The 22,666-nt window shown below is 44.2% G+C and overlaps 1 protein-coding gene across 1 annotated transcript in view; it reads left to right on the plus strand.

Annotated features, from left to right (window-relative positions):
- Positions 1–7,779: 7,779 nt before the first annotated feature.
- Positions 7,780–22,666, plus strand: part of MFSD11 (major facilitator superfamily domain containing 11) — a 253,913-nt gene continuing 239,026 nt past the window's right edge. The window contains exons 1-2 of the mRNA XM_069200245.1: positions 7,780–7,855; positions 8,063–8,223. Of these exons, the coding sequence (XP_069056346.1) occupies positions 8,128–8,223 (96 nt within the window). The 5' untranslated portion in view covers positions 7,780–7,855; positions 8,063–8,127. The remainder of the gene's footprint in view (positions 7,856–8,062; positions 8,224–22,666) is intronic.

Raw genomic sequence — 22,666 nt, forward strand, 5'->3', positions numbered from 1 at the left:
CATAATTAAATGCTGCCCTGTCGTACCAAATCCAGCTGTGATAATGTTTCAAGTCCCTTGCGATGCCGAGTGGTTCTCAGTCATTGACTTGTCACAAGCATTCTTTTCGGTGCCTCTTCATGAGGACAGCTAATTTCTCTTTTGTTTCAAATTCTTAGACAGAGTTTACAGTTGGTGTCGAATTCCTCAAGGGTTTTCGGAGTCACCGTCAATTTTCAATCAGATTCTAAAGAAAGACTTGGAAGCGTTAGAATTGCCATTCGAGTCAACCCTAGTACAGTACATCGATGACTTATTGATTGCATCTAAGACAGAAAGTGGCTGCACAGCCGACACCATTGCTCTACTGAACCATTTGGGAAGGAATGGACACAAGGTGTCTCCTTCAAAGTTGCAGTTCTGTCAGAAGAAAGTAAAATACTTGGGTCATCAAATAGAGAAAGGGTCACAGAGAATAATGAAGGAAAGAATAACAAGTGTACTTCAAATGAGTCCACCAAAGACGAGGAGGGAGGTGAGGAAGTTTTTGGGGATGGTGAGCTACTGTCGCCAGTGGATTCCCAACTTTTCAACTCTAGCAAAGCCTCTACTGAAACTGACCCAGAAGGATGCCTTGGATCAAATTGAGCTGAAAGGAGATGAGATGGATGCTTTTATTGAATTGAAAGAATGCATGTGCAGGGCTCCAGCTTTAGGTATGCCTGATTACACAAAGCCTTTCACATTGTTTTGTCATGAACGCGATGCATGTTCTTTGTCTGTCTTGACCCAAGCCCATGGTGGCATAAACAGACCAGTAGCGTATTTTTCAGCTACTTTGGATCCGGTCGCAGCAGCACTGCCAGGGTGTTTGCGCGCCGTAGCAGCAGTTGGTATCAGCCTCACTCAGAGTGAAGGAATAGTGATGGGACACCCATTAACAGTCATGGTCCCTCACTCAGTTGAGATACTTTTGACCCGCTCCCGAACACAACACATGACTGTAGCAAGACTCACAAGGTATGAAACAATAATTCTGGGCTCACCGAATGTGCAGCTGAAAAGGTGCACTACGTTGAATCCAGCAACCTTGCTTCCCGGTGAAAATGCTGAAATTGAGAACGCTGAAGACGTCGAGCACGACTGTCTTCAGGTGACTGAATTTTGCACAAAACCTCGACCTGACATTAAGGATACTAAGCTTGATGAAAATGACCAAATTGTTTTTGTTGATGGATCATGTTTAAGAGATGCATTGGGAATATTGAAAGCAGGATATGCTGTATGTACTGTAACAGGTGTCTTGGAAGCATCCTGGCTTCAAGGAGTCTATTCCGCACAAGTAGCAGAGCTTGTAGCACTTACAAGAGCATGCCAACTGTCTACATTGATGAAGGTTACCATTTACACTGACAGTCAGTACGGGTTTGGAATTGTGCACGATTTTGGGCAACTATGGTCACAGAGAGGTTTCCTGACCTCTTCAGGATCCCCAGTGAAAAACGGGGAGAGAATAAGGGAATTGTTACACGCCATCCAAATGCCAGCCGAAATTGCAGTGGTAAAGTGTAGTGCGCATACAAAAGGACAGGACTATGTTTCTCTGGGAAATGCATATGCGGATCAAGTCGCAAGATTTTGTGCCTTGAACTGTATATTGCTCAGGGATGAATGGAATTTGATAAGTGAACCAGAACTAGAACCAGCTGAAGCATTTGCCTTGAAGGTCGTAGATACAATGGATGAACTTAAAGCATTACAGAATAGTGTCGGGGAGGATGAAAGAGTTTCCTGGATTAAGTCACAATGTACAAAGAGACCAGATGAGTTATGGGTTTCAAATTAGGGAAAATTTGTTTTACCAAATAGTCTCTTATCGCAGCTAGCGCGGTTCTATCATGGGCAGGCTCACCTAGGGAGAGATGCCATGATAAGATTGTTCAAAACTGATTGGTTTAACCCCAGATTCCGTCAAGTTGCAGAAGCAATTTGCCATCGATGTGTCATTTGTCAGCAGATGAACCCAGGAAAGGGAACGGTTGTGAACCAGAGCCACATTGGTAGGGCGGGAGGCCCGTTCAGTAGAATGCAGATGGACTTTATTGAGATGCCTGTGCATGGAGGTCTGAAGTATGTGTTGGTGATTGTGTGCATCTTTAGTCACTGGATTGAAGCATACCCCACACGTAGGAATGACAGCCTTACAGTTGCAAAACTCTTGTTGAGGGAGTTGATACCACGTTTCAGATTCCCGATCTCTTTAGAATCAGATAGAGGAAGTCACTTCAATAACGAGGTGATAAAGTTACTTTGCGCAGCGCTGAACATTGAGCAAAAACTGCATTGTAGCTATCGCCCTGAAGCCTCAGGACTGGTGGAGCAGATGAATGGTACCCTGAAATCAAGAATGGCGAAAATATGTGCATCGACAAATTTGAAATGGCCTGACGCATTGCCTTTGGTGTTAATGTCAATGAGAAACACCCCTGACAGAAAGACTGGATTGTCCTCGCACGAACTTCTCATGGGCAGGGCCATGAGACTTCCTGCAGTTTCCGCAAACGCGCTTTTGAATATTACAGATGATATGGTGTTAGACTACTGCAAAGGTCTGGCTGACGTGGTTCGCTCTTTCTCTCACCAGGTGGAAGCAACCACCTTGCCACCGATCCAAGGTCCAGGACACACACTGAAAGCAGGTGACTGGGTCGTGATAAAGAAGCACGTGAGGAAGTCGTGTCTGGAACCCCGTTGGAAAGGCCCTTTCCAAGTGATCCTGACGACCACTACCGCTGTGAAGTGTGCGGGAGTTCCCAACTGGATTCACGCCAGTCACACAAAGAAAGTGTTGTGTCCCACAGATGAGGAAGTTGAAGCGCTGAAACTGCCAGTAACTGATAACACAGTGCCGAGCGCTGAGACAGAGCAAAACAGAACTAGAAGCGAACAGGCAGAAACAGGAGAGAGAGAAATATTCTCTGAGGACGAAACAACAGATTCGCTTGGGGAAGACCAAGGAGAAACCTCAGACAGCGACGAAGCAGCTGAGGGTAGCAAAGAGCCTGAAGCAGCTGAAGGTGACAAAGAGCCTGAAGCAGCTGAAAGTGATAAAGAGCCTGAAGAAAGTAACGGTGACGAAGGGCTCGAAAGAGGTGAAAAAGCAGGAGAGCCTGATCAGAGGAGGGCTTTCCCAGAAGCAGACGGTACAGAAAAAGAAAAGAAAAACCTGATTGACTCCCCAGAAGGAGGGGACAAGGCAAAACAGGACGAAACTGTTCAAAGTTCCTCAGAAGAGATCGCAGGTCCATCAAGTGGACACAGTGCAAAGAAAAGACCAAGTATATCACCAGTAAAATTAAGAACTAGAGAAAAGTTGAATGACAATGAAAGGCCAAGAGTGAAAGAGAAAAGAAAAGAAGTGTCTGTCGTGGTACCAACCTCAAGTGAAGGAAAAGACTTGGCCAAAGAGGAAAGTACCAGTGAGGCAGAATCGAAGAGAGATGCAAAATTGAAAAGGAAAAGGATACCAAACAGGAGATATTCCGGTCCAGAATGGGCATATGCAATCAATGACGATTGGACTGACGAATTTGTATCTCTTAGCCTCGAGAACGAAGAAGAAGAGATACCAATAGAAAAGAAAAGTTTTATGGACACTGTTGATTGAAAGGGTGATAAATGACATTGCTTGCTATAATCTAACGCGATACAACCAGCTGAGACATTGCTAAACCGGATGAGACATTTGATAACTTGATAAGACTTTGATAACCTGATTGACTCTTAAACCCGATTTGAGACAACGTTGCTAACTGAAAAAAAAAAAAAAAAAAAAAAAAAAAAAGACTGAGTTATTGCCGAATGGAGACAAATGCTGCTAACTGATAAGTGACTGAGCTCCTGAAGAAGACTGTGTGAACATTGCGCTCGTTCAGCTTTGTAACTGAATTGCTAAATAGTTTCTTTTATAAGTGCTTCTAGCTCTCTGATTCTATACAGATCATGACACAAAACAGTAGGGTGAAATATTGTAAATATGCGTGTATAGGCTTGATAGCTGCATGTGTACTAATAATAATGGCAATAGTGCTTGCAACACGTGGAAAGGGTGAGAATGAGAAAATTGATGCTTCTACTTTTGCTCCTGTTACTGTCACTGAACTAACTGCATTGAAAAGACTAGAATTAGATGAGAGACACTTGCATGATAAGAAGGAACTTTCGTATAATGTTTTCTATCGCCTACTAACAGAATATGTTGAGACTATGGATGCGAAAGATTGTTATGTGTGTACACAGATACCGACATCGGTAAAGGAAGGGGTGACTTATCACCACATGCCTCTTACATATGGGATTACATGTAGTATAGTAACTTCTAGATTTTATGGTCAAACAAACATACAGTATTTTTACTCGAATTATGATGTTACCTTTGCATATGTTCCTATAATCACGCAGCTAAGCCAGATTGCCAAAGATTGGGATGCTAAAATAATGAGAGAATTTTTCGAGCCAATGCAACCTTTTGAAACAGCTCACGCACATAGGGAAAATCTTACCTGCTCGCTCTCTGCAGTAGAAATAAGCTTTTTAGATCGCACAGATGATAGAAGGGCACAAATGAATGCGAAATTTGAAAAAGAGTTAAGTAAGAGGACTTCAGTAGATCATTATGCTTTTGCCGCAATAAGAACACAAGGGAGAATAGCTTTAGATGCTTGGCATGTAGGGAAATTTTGTATATATCGTGGTGAATATTATTATGATAACATTTTTGTGGGAGCGAGTGAATGTAAACATACGTTTATCTTTAAGGCCAAATGGACATTCATGCTGAACGGACTTGACCCTGTCATACCAGGTGTATATTACATTTGTGGGCATAATGCCTATTATCGTCTTCCAAAGGGATGGTGGGGGAGATTTTATTTGGGTATAGTGTTCCCAAAGGTTTATCAACTGGATGACCCATCGGTGATTTCAAAGACGCCTGGATCCCATCGTATCCAGAAAAGAGAGACCGCAGCTGCTGTGGTAGGAGATATATTTGGAGCCATGATTCCTTCATTGGGAGTCGTGTTGAATTCCATCAAAATAAGAAAGTTGTCTACTATAGTGGATAACATGTTGACAAAGTTTTCAGGTGCTATAATCCTGATGGATGCTGAACTTGCAGCAGAAAGAGCTATGACTCTTCAAAACAGGCTTGCCCTAGACATTCTTTTAGCAAAGGATGGCGGCGTTTGCAAAATGCTTGGTGCGCGTCACTGTTGCACGTATATACCAGACAACAGTGTGAAAATTAAAACAATGCTTGCAAATTTAACGAAAGAGAGTGCAGACTTGAAGGAATTGAAAGAACCAGGAGTTTGGGAGAAGGTTGGAAAGGGAATTGCTTCAGTGGGAAATTGGCTTGGTGGCATTTGGAATGGAATATTGCTAAAAATAATACAGGGAATATTAATAGTACTGATTTGCATCTTTGGGATTTGGGGAATAAAAAGGGGAATATTAATGATCATGGCAAGAATTAAAAGAAGGAAAGAAGAGAAAATGATGAAAAGAATGGCAGAAGAATACAAGGCAAGAACAAGGGGAACTAAAAGGAAAAGAGAACTGACAGAATTTTAGTGGAATAAAATTTGTGGGAATAGTTTGTGTGATGACAAGTAGTCATCAGAGGAGGGATTGATGACGCGGAAATGAAGGTTTTACATTTATTAGCGCATAAACGTAGTGCTGCAATAATCAAGTGTGACTTTAATCGAAATAATAAAGATTGTACGGGGACAAATGTGCCCTCAGAGTAGTTTGCCAACATTTATAAGCGTGCTTTATATAACGTGATGTATTAGAATTGTACGAATTTGCCATAATCGTAAACGTGTGCCATGATTTGCTTGTTTGAAATGCTTTAGCTTAGCATAACTTTAGTGGAGGCTTTGGCCTAGTTGCCTTGTCTCACGGTTTAGATGCTCGTGTTTTTCCAATGTGCTAGTAAAACGTGTATTCTTGCTTGAAGCTGTACTTTTCCAGTGAGATCGGTTCACATGCTTATCTTTAAGGTTTCGTGCCAGCCTGGCATCTTCTTCTTTGCTCCAAGGTCAATCTGCAGGTGCAGACAATGGACGCTCTGAAAGTGAGTTAATTGGTATAATATGTTGCAACTTACGTACCCGTCTCAAAGGATAATGTATGCCTAGGTAGAAGCTTGAGAACTGTAGTTTTTGATTGGACAATTTGAAGCCAACCTATGAACCCTCCAATGGAAGACCCTACATGATTTGAACTGTTGTTTATTTAAACCCGGTGCACGAGAAGAAAGCAGCCATTACCAGCCATTTTTGCAGCCATTACCCATCGGACATTATAGCCATTTTAGCCATTAGACATTTGCCATTAGCCTGATACCCGCCATTTTGCAGGACATTGCAGCCATTATGGCCCATCTTGCCGACTTCGTCATTTTGCCATCTTCTACGATGCCAATTGATGTCCGATGCAATTTTGAATGAGACTTTGATGCTTTCTCTAATCGAGAGAAAGAGACTTAAGAAATTCTTGCCCTAGAGACTTTAACTTTGAACTGCCCCTTTGCATGAAGTAGTAGTTTTGTCCTTTTATCTTGCTGCTGTGAGGCAATTGCCCCGTCCACCTTGCCCCTTTGCCCCGTCCCATGCTGATCGAGAAACCGGTACCTGTGAGACGAAGACTTCCTTGAATGCTGATTGTAATTGGTAAATATGAAAGGAAATTGTACAATTGCATTGTGTTTCTTTTAGGTAACCAACTGCTGATTTTGATAAGAGCCCTAGCTAGGAGTTTTCTAAATTAATGTTGCTAAATTGTTTTTGCATGAAGTCCCACATGCAGATGCTAATTCGAGGTTAGATGAGGAATCATTGGTGCACGATGCAATTTGAGACCTTGTTATGCTGACTAATGTATTCAATTAGCTCATTACAGATTATAGTTTTAGTGGTTTGCGTTGCTATTATCGAATGCATTGTTATTCAAATACTGCATAGATTGCATCTTTTCCGCCGTTATGGACAGCTATTAATGTTCATTTACATATATCAATTGGTGTTGAGACACATTTATATTGTGCTAGCTTTGTTAATATAGGGAAATAAATTCATTAACTTTGAATAAACTGGTGTGGTTATTCATGGCCGAAAGGTCATGGTTCGCCGAAATGTTTTCTGGATTAATTGTTAAGTGTTATGTTGATCAGGGTATTGCTTATGTTCGTTATTGATTATTGATTAGATTAAATTGATTGATCTCGGGTGAAGAGAGTCCCACTTAGTCAAAAGATTCATCGACCCGAAGAGCGTCCAAACACAGGTAAATTATTAGGGAGGAACGCTCTATCACGTACTGTACATTACTGTGGTGATGGGTCCAAATAATTCAACATCTACTCCTTCCCAAACATTTCTCTGCAGCACAGGTATCTTCAAAGTCTCAGGTGTTGACTGTACACTTATAGTTTGACACGCGTCATTGGCTTAGCACTACGCACCAAAGCAGCTGTTGATCAAATATCACAAACTCGCACACTTAAAACCATAGAAAGTGCATTTGTGAGTAAAAGATTAAGAAGTTTCTCGCGTAGTTGAGCAGCGAAGAAGTGTGGTGAGTGTATTACTGCCAGAATCGATGACTCGGACCTCTGATGAATTCTTTAACAGGAAAGTCTGTGCAGTTAGCGACTTTGATAAACCAAACTACATTACCCAGGATTCCCAAATAGAGGCATTATCACGTGACATATCTTGCACAAAGACGGCAGATTTCCTGTCAGCTGATCTAAAACTCAGGCTGACTTGGTTTTCTTCAATGGGTATACAAGGAAGAGCTTAGACCGGTAGGTGTTGTGGTAGATTGCCCTTAGTAAATTTAGACTTAACTTCCCTGAAAAATTATCTGCCAGCTCAGAGCCCCGATGAAAACCTCTCATTTATGACCCATTGCGCTTTTCTTTTAACTCTAGCATTGTGTGCCCGTAGCTTTCAATACTCGCTGTGCGGAGCTCCGTGTTTCAGTTAGGTTACATTGTTCCTTTATCTTCCAGGAAAGGAGACTCGGTCATTCCACTGAGGACGTTTGCAACTGGGCTGAGCAAGAAAGCAAACCAAAATGTCTCCCGAAAGCAAGAAGCTTTTCAACATCATAGTCCTGGGGTTTGCCTTCATGTTTATGTTTACCGCTTTCCAAACCTGCGGGAACATTGCGGTAAGCTTTACTCTGGACATTCTTTCAGTACCTTCGTATCACTCGAGCATTTAGAAAAAATAAATGTTTTTTTCCCTTTTAAAATTTCTCATGTTTTAGGAGAGTTCAAGGTGTCACGTCTGGTGTGAACAACTTAATCGATTATGAGTGTATTAGGTCACGCCTAACAGACGGTGCAAGCTGTCAGGCTGCATAGCTCTTTGGGTCGAGTCTACCAGACAGTGCAAGATGTCAGGTTGCGACACATTTAATGCGGGCTTACCAACAATTTATATTGAATGGCTGGAGCCCACCAATTTACCTGCCTTATGGCTTCATTGTCATTGCCATTTGCTTTCTAGTTTTGGGGTGTTTTTTCTTTTGTATCTTGAAATTGTCTGTCCACTGGAGCGTAGCTTCTTTATCATCTTCTTGATTGGGTAACTTGTGTCCTTCCACTGCTCACTTTTAGAGAACTATTTTTTGTCTTTGGTTAAGCATTCCATCAGAGGGCATGCATTTTCAAGGTTTATCCCTCTTGAATTTTTGCTCAACCTTTCACCTAACTTACCTGTGCTTTGTGTTTGCTCTATCTCTTCCTCTTCGGGTTAGTTGCTCTCTCCTATGTACTACAGACCTTCCAACTCACACGGTGATAACATATCTCACAATTTTGGCTCCTGTCACATGGCCACCCGATGAGGAGCAAAAATCACACAGTGGTAGGGAAGACCAGCTGGAAACCACTGCAGAGAGAGGCGTGTCTTTGTAGGCTCTACGTGGTTAATGTCTATTAAGGGATGTGAAAACACCCCAAGACAGCAGCAACAGGCGTTTTTGTTATTGTATTTTTGGTTGGGGTAGGGGATTTTAGGGGATATAGCGCCTCTGAGGTAGCTCTCTGTTTGAGTCCTGGCCCCCATCTTCAGCTCACACGGTGAATATATTTATATGTTCTCCCCTCGCTCACCAGCGTTCATTAAAGCTTAAGAGTTAGTCCTTTTTCAGTTCAACCAGTTCCAGTGAACCACCGCGTGCTTCTTTGTTCAGCGCAGGCTTTAGCGAAAAAGTGCAATGTTTACATTAGTGACAGAGGGACTGCTTCTTGAAAAACACCATGCTGATGCTTCCAACGTGCACACAAGAAAAGTGAGTGGTGCTTCAGGTGAAGTTAATTGAATTGTCTGCAGCTGCCGAACAGACAACGAATATTCCACATTAACAAAAACGTTTTGCCAGCAGCACCCTCAACTGAAAAATACACCCATTTAAAATCATGTGAGCTTTGTGCCTGTGTTTGTTTTGCACCAAATCATGAAGACTGCCTCCACTACAAGCCGACGTCCCACGCTCCTCCCTCCTCCTTTTGTCTGCTTCTCCATTTGGTGTCCCTGAATGTTGCACATAAAACTTGTCCCCTTCTTCACGAGGTAGTGGCCCTTCATCTGAACCCCTCAGTGTGTTCACTTATCTAAACATTGCCAAATGACCAGCAGTTGAGGTGCAGAAAAAAGGTATGGGAACTTAGTAAAGAAAACTAAATATTCTGCACCTATTTTGTTGGCCTTCCACCTTAATTTGAATACTTATAATGCACACAACATTAAATGAATGTCAACGATTACTATTTAACGGTATGATAGCTCAATTCGTTAATGTGGCTACTGCAGATGTCTGTGTGTGCAACATGTGACAACTGTATCCTGTTTGGCATTGTGAGGAATAGTGACGTTTATGTGTAGTGCTACGTGGTCCCAGCCTGCAATTCAAAGCACTCTGAATTTGCAAGTCGTTATTTTGTCAAAAAGTTGTATTACCAGGAGTTTAAGATAGGTAGCCATGAATATGCAAAGCCCACCCATTGCTTACCATTGGTTGACTGTTGTCACACTCATTTGCTTAGTTTATATTAGGTTGAAGTCTAAGATTTGCTAAAGACAGCCTAGGGACATTATAAAAGCTTTCCTGGGAAAGCATGCCGCCTGTTGCTTACCATTGGCTTTGTGGTTTGAACTCACATTTTCTGAATTTCTGTTTGCTGGCTTTATTTGTTGAAGGCAGTCCTGTGTAAGTTTGTCATCCCTAAGGAGTAAAGCCTTGTCACACTTCCTCTCCTTGTATTCTTACAAGAGTAGTTCTTTCTGTAAACGTGCCTGTAAATCTTGTTCTTATCTTATCACGTTTGCTGTGCATTCAAAAACAGAGGTCAAATGTCGGGCTCTGTCTTCGAGGGAGCTTGGTGTTTTCTTTTCTTTCTTATTTCAAAGTGAGAGGATTTATGTGACAATCGTTGTGGGTAGAACAGGGGTTCTTTTTTAGCATGCAATATTTAAATGAACTGCAAGTATTTCAGAATTATGAAAGCACAAATGAAGTACACTTTTTGTTAGCACTGAAGTATGTTGGAAATAAATAATTTAATATGCTCAAAACAAATCAATACCTTGGGTGATGCCATTTCCACGCATTATTGTTTGTGCGCTGTATAGTTTTATTCGTTCTACTGTATGTCTGTGCAAATGTAATGGTCATTGCAATTGGGAATGTTTTGTCTGTGCTACCACACCATGCATACTCCACTCTGTGCTAATCCATGCCACTGCACTCTGTTCTACACTTTACACCACCATTGCCTTCTGCGCCACTGCCCTCTGTGCCACTTCACTTTTTCGACACTTAACTCTATTCCTCTCCACTCTTCTGTGTCAATGCACTTTATGCCACTCTACACCACCGCATTATTCGCCACTGCACTGTACACCACTCAAGTCTGCACCACTCGAGTCTAGCCCATTCCACTCTACTCTGCATAACTCCCCTCTATGCCACTCTGCAACACTGCACTCTGTCATTGTACTCTATGCCAATACACTCTACGCCAGTGCACTTTACACCAGTCCACGCCCCTACACTCTACACCAATCCAATGTATACCAGTCTAATTTACTCTGCACCATTGTACTCTGTGCCACTGCACTCTACACCACTTTACTCTACGCCATTATGCTCTATGCCACTCTACTGTACGCCACTGCACTCTACCCCGCACCACTCTGCTCTGTTCTGAAGTAATTTACTCAAGGGCATTGCACTCTACTATACACCACTCTAATCTACGCCAATTAATTCGATGCCGCTGGACTTTACACATCTATTCTCTGCAACACTCCATGCCAATGCACCCTACACCAGTCCACTCTACTCTTTACCACTCTACTCTGCACCACTCTACTCAGAGGTACTCCCAATACACTTTGCGAAGCTCTACTTAACACCACTCTATGCCACAGCATGATATGTCAGTGCACTATTTACCGCTCTACACCAGTGCACTCTACTGTGCAACATTGCACTCAACCCTACATCACTACATTCTGTGCCACTGCAGTCTACGCCACTGACCTCTGCAGAGCTCTACTCTATGCTACTGCACTCTATGCCACTATACTCTACTCTTCACCACTCTACGCTGCACTACTCTACGTGACTGCAGGTTATGTCAATATCCAATGCACTCTATGCCACTGTAATCTATGCCACTCCACACCACTGTATTCCTCTGGGTCAACCGCTGCTCACCATTTGTTGGCTTAATCGCCATAATTGCTTCCTTCTTACTCATTAGCGTGTGTGGAGTTTCCTTCCTCTTCTTGTGTTTGTTCTGCTCCACGAGCATGGACACATTACTATGTCCTTACACAACTCTCTTCTCAGGTAGTAAGTTTTTCTTTTAAAACATTTTTTTTTTAATGCACTTCACAAGAACACGTGTTTTCCATCTGTCTTTCTAGTATGTTTCTCTTCACACTACTCTCACCCGCCTGTTGGTTCTCCCTGCACCCTTTGTGATGCGCTTGCCTTGTGTGTGCCTTGGCCCGCGTTGCTTTCTCATTCTCGCGCTTCTCTCTCTTCCAAGCTCTATGGTGCACTCTCTCTTTGCTTCCTCCATGCCTTCTGTGCTGCTCCTTATTCCCACTCTTTTCTTTTAAATATTTTCTTGTATCTCCTTTTTGTTTGTTGAGCTAGGTAGCAAATTGCAGCCGGACTCTCCATGTAGAACCCCTCCCCTCCCCCCCCCCCCCCAAAAAACACTTTTGTGCTATTTTAATTTTGTGTGTACATTTTATCTGTGTGTGTGTTTTTTTTAATTTTTTATATATATATATATATAGAGAGAGAGAGAGAGCGCGAGCCAAAAAAATCTCATAGGTGTGCTTATGTGGTAGGGCATGCTTACAAAGTGACATGGCCAACCATGTCATTACGCCTTATTATTGATTTATTTTTGGCCATAATGCACATCATCTTTCTGCTAAAGACCGGTTTTAAAAGCGACATCTGTTAGCTTTACCAATGCTAGTTTGTGTTCTAAATTGTAGTTTTTATTTTCTCCATTCTAAATGTTGGACTCTAGGAACCTGAATGCGATATAATCAAGAACTAAGAAAGCCAGTTGTTTTAGCTTTCATGTACTGGGTTCCTTTGGCATGGGCAGCAGCAGCTTTTAGCACAGGACAGCCTGGCCAAGTAGGGTTGTATGAAGGCCAGCACAGAAGATGCAGAGTTCACGGATGGCACAGAGGGCATTGAAGGGACAGTGACATGGGGGAGCAAGGAGGGCTAAAATGCATAGCTGTTCAGACAGAGGTGACCATGGAGAAGTCATGTTAGGGATGTGCAGTGGGCACTGGGTGTATGGCAGCCTAGGCAGAGGCACGCTGGAGTCCAGGCAGAAATGGCACTGGCCCTGTAAAGTGACCGGGAATGGCAAGGTAGCAGTGGTAGTGTTGTGTTCTGGCAGGCTCATCTGAGGTATTATGCCCTTTTCTGGAGGCCTTAGGCCGTAGGGTACTGTGTCCAGTTCTGGGTATCGTTTGTAGTTCTTATTTTGGTGCATTGTGTCAAAATCTGGAGGGCACCACTTATGTATTTGACATAATTTACTAAGGTCATGTGATTGACAGGCCACACAGGTGGCCCTCCAGCCAGGACAGGCTATAAGATTGCCTCCCTTTGCAGCACGCTGAAGCATCATGCATCACGTCTTCTCACACATGATAATGCTAGGCACATAACAGATTCTGAGATGACGCAACTACTTTGGACTTTGGTAACCACTAAAGTGGCGGCTGGTCTGAAAATGGTGAAGCAGTGATTTGTGCTATGCTAAGCTTACCCTATGTATTATATGTTGTAGGCAGAGCAATTGATGCACACTTTGGCAGAGGCTGGTGCTTGTGGAAAAAAATGCTTCATACACTCCACAGTAGCTAGGAAGAAAGCAGCTCACACTGACGAAAGGGGCAGATGTGACATATTTCATGTCTATTTAGTCCACAGGCATAGCTAAGGCTGCATACTAGGGGCCCATCCACCAATCATGATGGTCGTTTTTGTGAAACCAGCTGCTTACTCACTTGGAATTAGGTTGTAACCCACAGATCATTGCACAGTTAAGTGCATACATCAACAAGACGGGATGGAGTTTGATCTGTGTTGATAAATTGAATTTTAACTCGTAACCCAGAAGTGAAACACTTTGTAACCATGTTTGTCTTTGATTGGAGGTCTAGAAAAGGGTTACAGGGTGTTTCACATCTGCTTCAGACTCTTGACTTCAAGAGGAATGGGTTAGGCAGTATTTCTGATTTGTGCATCCGGTTTGGTGTGTGTGGCTCCTGCTTTAGTATATGCCATTACCTTGACACGAAATTTACCATGTGGAAGATATGGCACTACATACTTGTCACCCTACCACCCAGCCGTGTGCAGGCCTGCAGAAGTAGCTTCTGCTTCATGTGTGCCAGGCTTGGACGCCATTTTGTTTTTAAATCTGTTTTTCTTCTGCCTGTGGTTTCTAGAAATCCAGTGTGAACTGCAGTCTTTGCGGACCCATATCCAAGCAGTTTCTATCACAGTTTGAACCCTGACCATGATACTAGAGTGAAGGCTGCTAGGACTGTGATGAAGAGTAGGACAGAAAGTAGTCACCCTTTAATCCCTTGTCTTCAACATATTTTTTACCTTGTTGATGAAACTTACAAACAGTTTATTAGACCTCGACCCACCAAATGGTCAAGTTATTCCAAACATAGTGCAGAGTTTCCATGGGACCCTCAGGTCCGTCCTCTTACCATGCCAGAGAGAGAGAGTAAGGCAGTGACATTTGAATTATTTTACACAGACGTGGAAAGGTGTCTCTCTGCCTAGTGTTCTTTTCAGACCAGATACATACAAAGGCTAATTTCCTGGTCTTGCCTTCAGCCTATAGTGCTATTCCTGGGAGATCGCGTTGCTATAGTTCTCACCCTATCATCTCCTACAATGACATGTTCAGCACTCTAAGTGACTGGAATGAACCACCTCCATTTCAGCTGATTTCTAAAAACTGAACAGAAAGGGCTAAACAAGCGGTTACCGGAAGTAGTGCTTGCAGGAGTGTCTTGATTGCCAAATAGAAGGGCCTATATCCTTGCGAGTCTGTTATCCATACCTCAGAAGAATCATTAGATTACTCTCCATTACCCAAAAATCCACAATAAAGAAAGCAGAGAGGATGAAGTTTGAGGGAAAGCTGAATTTCCCAATTTGTGATACTGTACACAGTCTCTGCCGAAAGCCACCACAGGGACAAGAGAGGGAGTAGAGGGGAAGTTAAAAAGTCAGCCCACAAGTCGGTTACAAGAATGACCTGAGTGCCTTTGAGCCACAAACTGTATATTTTACTACTGAACCGCTGAAGTACATTTTAGGAGAACATGGGGGGAAAAACCTACAGAAGAGCAGATGAATGCCCAGTCTTGTCACATTTCAGGAGATACCCCTTGTATTTTCCTTAAACAATGGGGCTTTAGGAAAGCTCTGCGAGAGCACTAGAACTGATCTGACAATGCAGAAAGTCAGTCACTTTTTAATACCTACTTGCATTTGCCTCAAATAACCAACGATAAAAAAAACGGCTTGGTGACCCTCCACAAGACCCAGAAGTGAAACGTGCATTGCTGTGGGAGCCTCCAGGCCTTTGCTAATCTTTATAAAAATGGCCAAATGCAAAAATAATTTTTGGTCTCCTTTGACAGTGAAGGGAACTACTTTGAGTGCTACTAATTAAATCGTGATGCAGCCTGCCTTTGCCACCCCCCCCCCCGTCCCAGCTACTTCTTCAATCGCTTGTTTGACTGTAGCTTCACATTTGATAATATACAGCATTCTGCTGCCTTTTGGATAGGTTTGCACTGTACATATGCCAGATACATATATGGAAAGGGTTGACTCTGTACTGAGGCAGATGCCCTTGCCCCTGATCCCAAGATCACCTGATCACCTTTTTAGGTGGTACATAGGTTATCTGATGACCTCATACTCAAAGACCTATATCTAGCAATGTAGAATAACACTGGTCAGTGAATGTTCATCAGATGCCACAACAATTCTGGAAGCTTCCTGAGTCCTGTCGCCTGTTCTTCTTGGCGAAAGTCTGAGTCTTTGTCCCTTCTGAAGCATGCACCAGTGAAAATTAAGTCCTGACCGAGCAATATCTCAGATTTCCTCAATAGATTTGAAAACCATACTTTTGCTTTAATTGACCCACAGCCTGTATTCACAACGTCTATATGCTGTATCAGGAGATATTTCGTCAAAATACGGATATACTGCAATGCCCTGTAAGTGCATGGGCATGCTTAAGTGAGCCAGTACCTTCATAAACACTTGTCAGTTACAAGACAAAATGGTAGAAATTTGAAAAGAAGATGCTGGCACTGGTGTTGAAAAATGGGAATGTGAAGACATGCATCTGTTAAATTAAGTGATGCTGTGTAATCCCCTGAAACCATGTTTCCGTTTGGTAACAAGCTTTACACAGAAAATTGTTCTTTTAGCCCCAGGTCTTTTGTGACCTATGGTGCTAGAAACCGTGTAGAATAAAAATGTATCTCCATTTCCTCCAAAGATACTTGTCTGACTTGCCTTCTTGTCCTGTAGGCAGCATATTGCCCCCTTAACCTCTACTCATGGCCTGACATAAATGGTTGTTCTCTTGTAGAGGGCTCTCTGAACCACACAGATGCTGATTAGGATATAACGTACCTCAGCTTCCTGAACTTTGATTATTTTTTCTTTTTTGTTTTGAAGTCTTTGGCTTTTTTTGTTCTAGTTATTCTTCAAGAAGCCTAACCCCTCGGAAATGCATTTCATTTTGACAGTACTGTCTCCCAGTATGACTAACTCTGTGATGGACATGGCGACTGTCTGCCAAAACTGTTGCTCTGCTCACATTCAACGATACACCTGAAATAAATGTTGCCCGTCTCTCCGAACCTTCAAGCAGTATGGAATATTCAGATCCCTTCAACGTGGCATGAAGCAGCACTTGGACAGTTGTAGGCAATGACTGTCATATGCATGTGGCTAATGTTAGTTTAAGTGTCAAAGGGATCCATTCATACACTTTAGAATTACCTTCACCTCCATTTTATCTGCATGCACACTCATGGAAGCTTCATCTGCAGATATTGATCATCAGTGAGCCTGGCTTTGGTTGAAAGCCAAAGGATCCACCTGCACTGACATTGGAAGGCTCTTGTTCATTTCCAGGAGTTGATTTGGAAGTTTCAGGTCCTTTCACTTCCTCAGGGTACCATCCATTGCACAGGTACAAGGGAAGGTCAATTGCTGAATCTAAAAAACTGGTTTAGAGCAGCGTGATTGAGTGACTCTGGTGCCATGAAACCCATAGTCTCCCTCCCTTTCACAAGTACTGACTTGCAACGTTTTCCCTGGAAATACAGTTTCCTCTTCTGCTAAAGATCGGGAGGGCTCGTTGGGGATGATGGTACCCCATCCTCTCCATGCTGTAAACTAAATTATGAATCCTGGGGCGGTTCCTTTGAGAAAAGTGCTGCTTTTCGACTACTTTCTCTTGCACTTTACTCTCTCCTCCAAATATTTCCACAAGTATCAGCACGATGACCCTCTTTATGCTTTCTTGGTGTAGAAAAATGCAAACATCTTGAAGAGGAGCTTACAGTTTCACATTTTGTTTTATTACCTTAGTTTATTTCACTATTCAGCTATTCAGGGTGTTACAATGAAAACAGTACAGTGCACACCCTGCTGCCCCCCTGTATCGGATACAGTTCATTCCTTTAAATGAGCTCTTGTATCTGCCACCTCATCACCAGAAACCAATATGAACTCCGAAGGCACCCTGCAGACGAGCACATCCATAAATATGTGACAGCCTCTTTAGCTCTTGAGCACTAGCTGGGCTTTTGCATTTTTATGCCACCACCTGAGCCCCCAGCTTAGATTAGTGTTCAAATATTTTGCACATATTGTGCACAGATGCCCTTGTAATCACTGCTGTGCCTAACTGTTGTCCCAAACTCTACTCGTGGAAGTGTCGGGAGCTTTGTCCTGCTTCCTATGCCTGGGACCTCACACACAATCAGACTCTTCCGATATCTCAACTTACTGGGCCACTGCAACTTCTTTCAAAGGGAACTGCTCACCACAGTGTTTCTTCTCCTTTTTTATCTTCACTTCAAAATCTCTTTGAGCATTAGCTTTGCTAAACTGATACCATAATACTGATGCCATTAAGCATTTTTGGAACCCCCGTACTGCAAACTCCTAAGAGCTCTGTGAGTGACCGCTATTGACGACATGACCTTCAAACCCAATGGGCCCATTATGAGCTTGGGTTCTAGCAATAGTGTAACAAAGGCCCCTGCACCCCCCTCGGTGTTGAGGGGGGAGAAGCTCCAGGGGGGCCCCTTCTGCACAGTACCCTGGCCTGAGAGCTCCTGAGTGAGTCCAGTGGGGGGGAGGGGGTGCCCCCTTCATTTTACTGTGCAGGAGGCCCCCTCAAGTTTATGTCACTTGTTTCCATCGGGTTATAGTCTGGGATCCCATTAAGTGTTTCACCATGAGTCTCAAGGGCTTGGTGAACCTGTAGGTAAAGGAAAAACTGGAAGTTGTGCAGGCCGTATTCTGTTCTGAGGTGATCGAAGGAAACTGTGGTCAACTTCTCTTCAGGAATGAGATTCCAATAATATTCCACCTGTGGAAGCCCTGTAACTGTGATTCCTGCCGCAACCAAGTACTTAACCACAGAGTGGTCTGTGCTGTGGGTTTCTTCCACCATTTGATGTGAGAGAGGGCAGGATGCCAAGATAACAGCAGGACCCTAGTGATCTTGGGGATGGAAGCCAGCAGGCGATAACTGTGGAGTGGGCCATGAACACCACACTGGTTCAGCAGAGAGACTTTCAAACACCAAGCAGAATCCTGGTGCTTTCTGAATAGCTAGTCCTCCAGCAAGACCTTTTGGGCCACCCAGTGGTATAGCTGTAGGTCCGGTGCTTCCCAGTCCAACCTCCTGCCCGTAACCGTGCACTTGGAGTGCAAGACTCTAGGGACCTTGCACGCCCAAAAGAAAATCATACATGAATACTGGAGTTCCACAAAGAGGGAGGGGGAATAAGCTGGTGGTTCTGCAGAATATATAGGAATCAGGAAGGACTAGCATTTTGTAAATGGCCATCCGACAAGGAGATGAGGATTAGGTGGGTCCAGGAGTCTATATTCACACGCACCCGGCACACTGTAGGAAATATATTGTATCCCCAGGCTGATTGTTGGGTGTGGGTTATATTGACGCCCATATAGCAAAAGGTTTCTTGTGTGGGCAGTTGCCTGGCATGGGAAAGGGACGTGCATCTGTACGTGTATGTGGCAAGATTTCTATCAATTGACCCTCAGACTTGAGGCATCCCGTACACCTCTAGCATGTGGGTCAGACGGGGTACACTTGTTTAGGGGGATTCATATAGAAGAGTGTGTAACCCTCATATAATGCAATTCTGTCTTTGTAGCCTGTTCCCTAGTCAAACCCCCTCACCAGGGCATCAACTCTGATCTATTCAGCCAACAGTTCCACCACTAGGCTGAAGATGGAGGGGGAGAGAGGGAGCACCCCTGCCATGTCCCTCGCTGTATGGGACATAGGGCTAAGAAAGTCTCTTTTACATGGACTCTGGCGCATGGTGAATCGTAGAGAGCTTCTACTAAGGTTAGGAATTTGGGGCCGAAGTTCATGCTTGGATAATTTGGAAGAGAAAGGGCCAGTGAACTGTGTGGAAGGTCTTTTTGTAGTCAATCAAAAGCGTGGCCGCATGGTCATATAGGTAATCCAGTTGGGATAGTGTGACCTGCAGTTTGCAGACACTGACGTGGGCCCTGCCTTGCATAAAGCCCTTTTGGTCAGCGTGCACCAGGGATTTAATGACTCCTACAAGCCTTGTGGCTAAGAACTTAGCGAGGAGTTTGACTTCAGCTCTGTATGATGAACAGAGATTAGGGGGTTTGCCAACCTTAATTATGGTGGTAACAGTGGTAGCCCTGAGGTGGGGCGGCAGGGAGCCTGTCTGGCCACTCTCCTCGTAGAGGTGGAACAGGTGTGCTGCTAATAAAGAAGAGAAGCACTTGTAGATTTCAACGGTGAACCCATTCAGGCTATGGGTCTTCCCTGAAGGGGTTGTGCTAACTGCTGCCTCCAACTTGTCCAGTGTTAGGGGAGCATCCCGCTTGGCTTGCTCCGATGTAGATAGCGAGTGGACCGGTAAGTCTTTCGCTATTGGGCTGGAAGATTTCAGTTGGAGGGGATACCTACTAGCATACTAGGTGTGGTAGTAAGCTGCAAAGGACTCTGCTATCTCTCCACCCTCGTAGGGCAAAAGTCCCTTGTGGGCCTGCAGAGCTGGAATTATATGGATGCCTTCCCTTCTCTGGGAGAGCCAGTTGATCAGTTTTGCAGTTTTACTCCCTTGCTCATAGAGGCTGGATTGAGCAAGAGCCCTGGCCTGTTTAGAGTTTATACCGCAACATCTCCCGAAGCTTCTCTAATTGCTGATGGGTGCTTGGCAGTAGGCCTGGACCAAGGGTGCGCTCCAGTTTGATTATCTGGGCTTCTAGTGTGGTGATCTCATTCTTTCGATCTCGCTCCCGGCCAAGAATCACTGCAAGAGCTTTGCTTTGAATCACAGTCTTAAGTTTCCCACAAGGTTGCTGATGAGGTGTCTGAATGCTGGTTCAATACGAAGTAGTCACCAGTGGCTGTACGAAAGCAATGAATGAAGGTTATTTCATGAGGATGCCACTTGTCCCAAATGTCTTCCAACCCTGGTGACAATACCCATTTATTAAGTGTTGGAGATCTGGCAGGGGTTGAGGAAGTAGTAGTCTAGCTAGGGTTCTATCCATTATACTATTAAAGTTGCTCCTCAAGAGAAGTGTTCCAGGTTGGGTTTGTAGCTGGGAGTTGGCGAGATCTTGCAACAAGTTGGGGATCCGGCCGGGGGAAATGTATGCACTGCCTATGACACACAAGTGTTCTTCTAAGGCAGCTTCTGTAAGCACATATCTGCCTTGAGCGTCCAGTAGGAATTTGGTGACATTCGGGGGCATGTTTTGTGCAGCAGGATTGCCACACTCTGAGCACCCCTAGTGCTGGCATGGAAAACACTTGTATAGCCATATCCCTCTGAAGGAAGGACCAGTGTGTACCCATCAATTGGGTTTCTTGTTATAGTAAAATGACAGGCGTTAGTTGTTTAACATATTGAAATACTGCATCCCTTTTGATCTTGCCTACGAGCTCGTTGATGTTCAGGTCAAACCCTTAATGCCATGGATGCATGAGGGGAGGTGGGACTCATTGGGGGTGCGGGTGTTAGTGTAGGAGGGTGATTACAGTGTGTGTCTAGTGAAATCATGAACTGAACCCAAGGAAGCAAAAGTCACAAGCCTACTCTCCAACAACCTCCCACCCGGAAACATCTGTCGACCTAACATCGTAGACAGTCAAACAGTAAATGAAACAAGGTTGGGAGCGGGGTGCAGGCCATGTGTCCAGAAAATAGTGCTCTGATCAAGACTTCATTGGTACTGGTGGCTGAGGAAGCTGCTCTTCCTGGAGGGGCTAAAGTTGTCTTCGGTGTCCGATGGCAATTGGGCCCATGATTCGTCTCCTTTCTCAGATCTGGTATTGGATCGACGTCAGCCAGAGGGCATCCGGTGTTCCGGGACATTGACTGGCTGCCATGGCAGGGTCGGAGGTCTGCCTCTCTCGTCTCCTGATTCTATCCCTTTACAGGATCCATGGTGCTACTCCTCCACCACTCCCATGCTCTGTCCGGATAGTGGGAGAAGAAAGTTTTATCTTGGAAGAACACTTTGTTTGGCCGGGACGAGGAGCATATATTTGATATTTTTGTTTTGCAATTTCAACTTGACTTGGTCAAAGGACTTCTGTTGAGCCTGGACTGATCTAGTATAGTCTGGGAAGATCAGGATCTTTGAGGATTCATAGAGGGTCTCTCCCAAGGATCTAGAAGTGCGAAGGATTTGATCTCTGTCATGGTATATAAGGAAGCAGGCAATAAAGGCCCAGGGAGGGGCCTGAGGAGGGGGCCACTGCATCAGGGCACAATGGGTCTGCTCAATCAAGAAGCAGGTGGAGAGCTGGACAAATGGAAGAATCCCCCTTTGTCAGGACTCCAAAACTTTTTCACGCCTGGGGACCTCCACTCCTTTGGAGAAGCCCATGATGCAGAGGTTGTTGCAGCAAGAGAATTCCTCTCTGTCCTCTAGCTGCGCTGTCATCTCTCCTGCGCTTTGTAAACGTTTTAGCAAGCATTTCGTCATAATGTCTTTTAGCGTGGAGATTTATTCTTATGCTTCCATCACTCCTCCTGTTGTGTTGCGCAGGCCTTGGTGAAGGGGTGCGATTTCCACATTTTCTTCCTTAATTTTAGGGTGATTCTGGTGTCCTGTATTGGACGTAGGAGGGCTTCATTATTGATCATTGTGGAGCTGCAGTCTGACATTGTGGAGGCAGTAGTGCCCACTGTTGGGGGGCACCAGGGAGTCTTCCTCCTGCTGCATAAGAGTTTTTGTCCAATTTGTCCAATTTGCTCTGCCGTGCTGGAGGTCTGTCTTTGAATATTGTGGAAGCATACCTGGTCGTCCTGTAGGAGAGGGCCTGCCAGGCCTTGAAGTATGAAAGGGCATGAGAAGTCTTGGGCCTATCAATCCAGCTTTTACCCCTCCAACGTGGTCTATACGGAGCTCTCTTCTGTTGGCCAGCTGCCACGGGTCCTGCCACTAAAAGGATGTAACACTGTGGTGTCTGAAAGCGGTGGGGTTCTGCTTGAGAGTAGACCGGCAAGGGAGGGCCCAAGCTGACCTAAACGTCTGAGTCTTCTATTGCCATTCTATCTCACAGAGGGGGCTGGAAATGGTGAGTAAACTGTTCCCCTCCTACCCCTACCAGAGGAGGAGGCAAAGGCTGCAGTATGACCACACAGGCCATGATGCCGACCCTGCGCCAATACCAGCTGGTGGTGCGTGTCACCATAGTTATGCCACATAAGCTGGAAGTAGAGTACAGCTATCCCCCGAA

The sequence above is a fragment of the Pleurodeles waltl genome, chromosome 7 (assembly GCF_031143425.1).
Source record: "Pleurodeles waltl isolate 20211129_DDA chromosome 7, aPleWal1.hap1.20221129, whole genome shotgun sequence".
Taxonomy (NCBI): Eukaryota; Metazoa; Chordata; class Amphibia; order Caudata; family Salamandridae; genus Pleurodeles; species Pleurodeles waltl.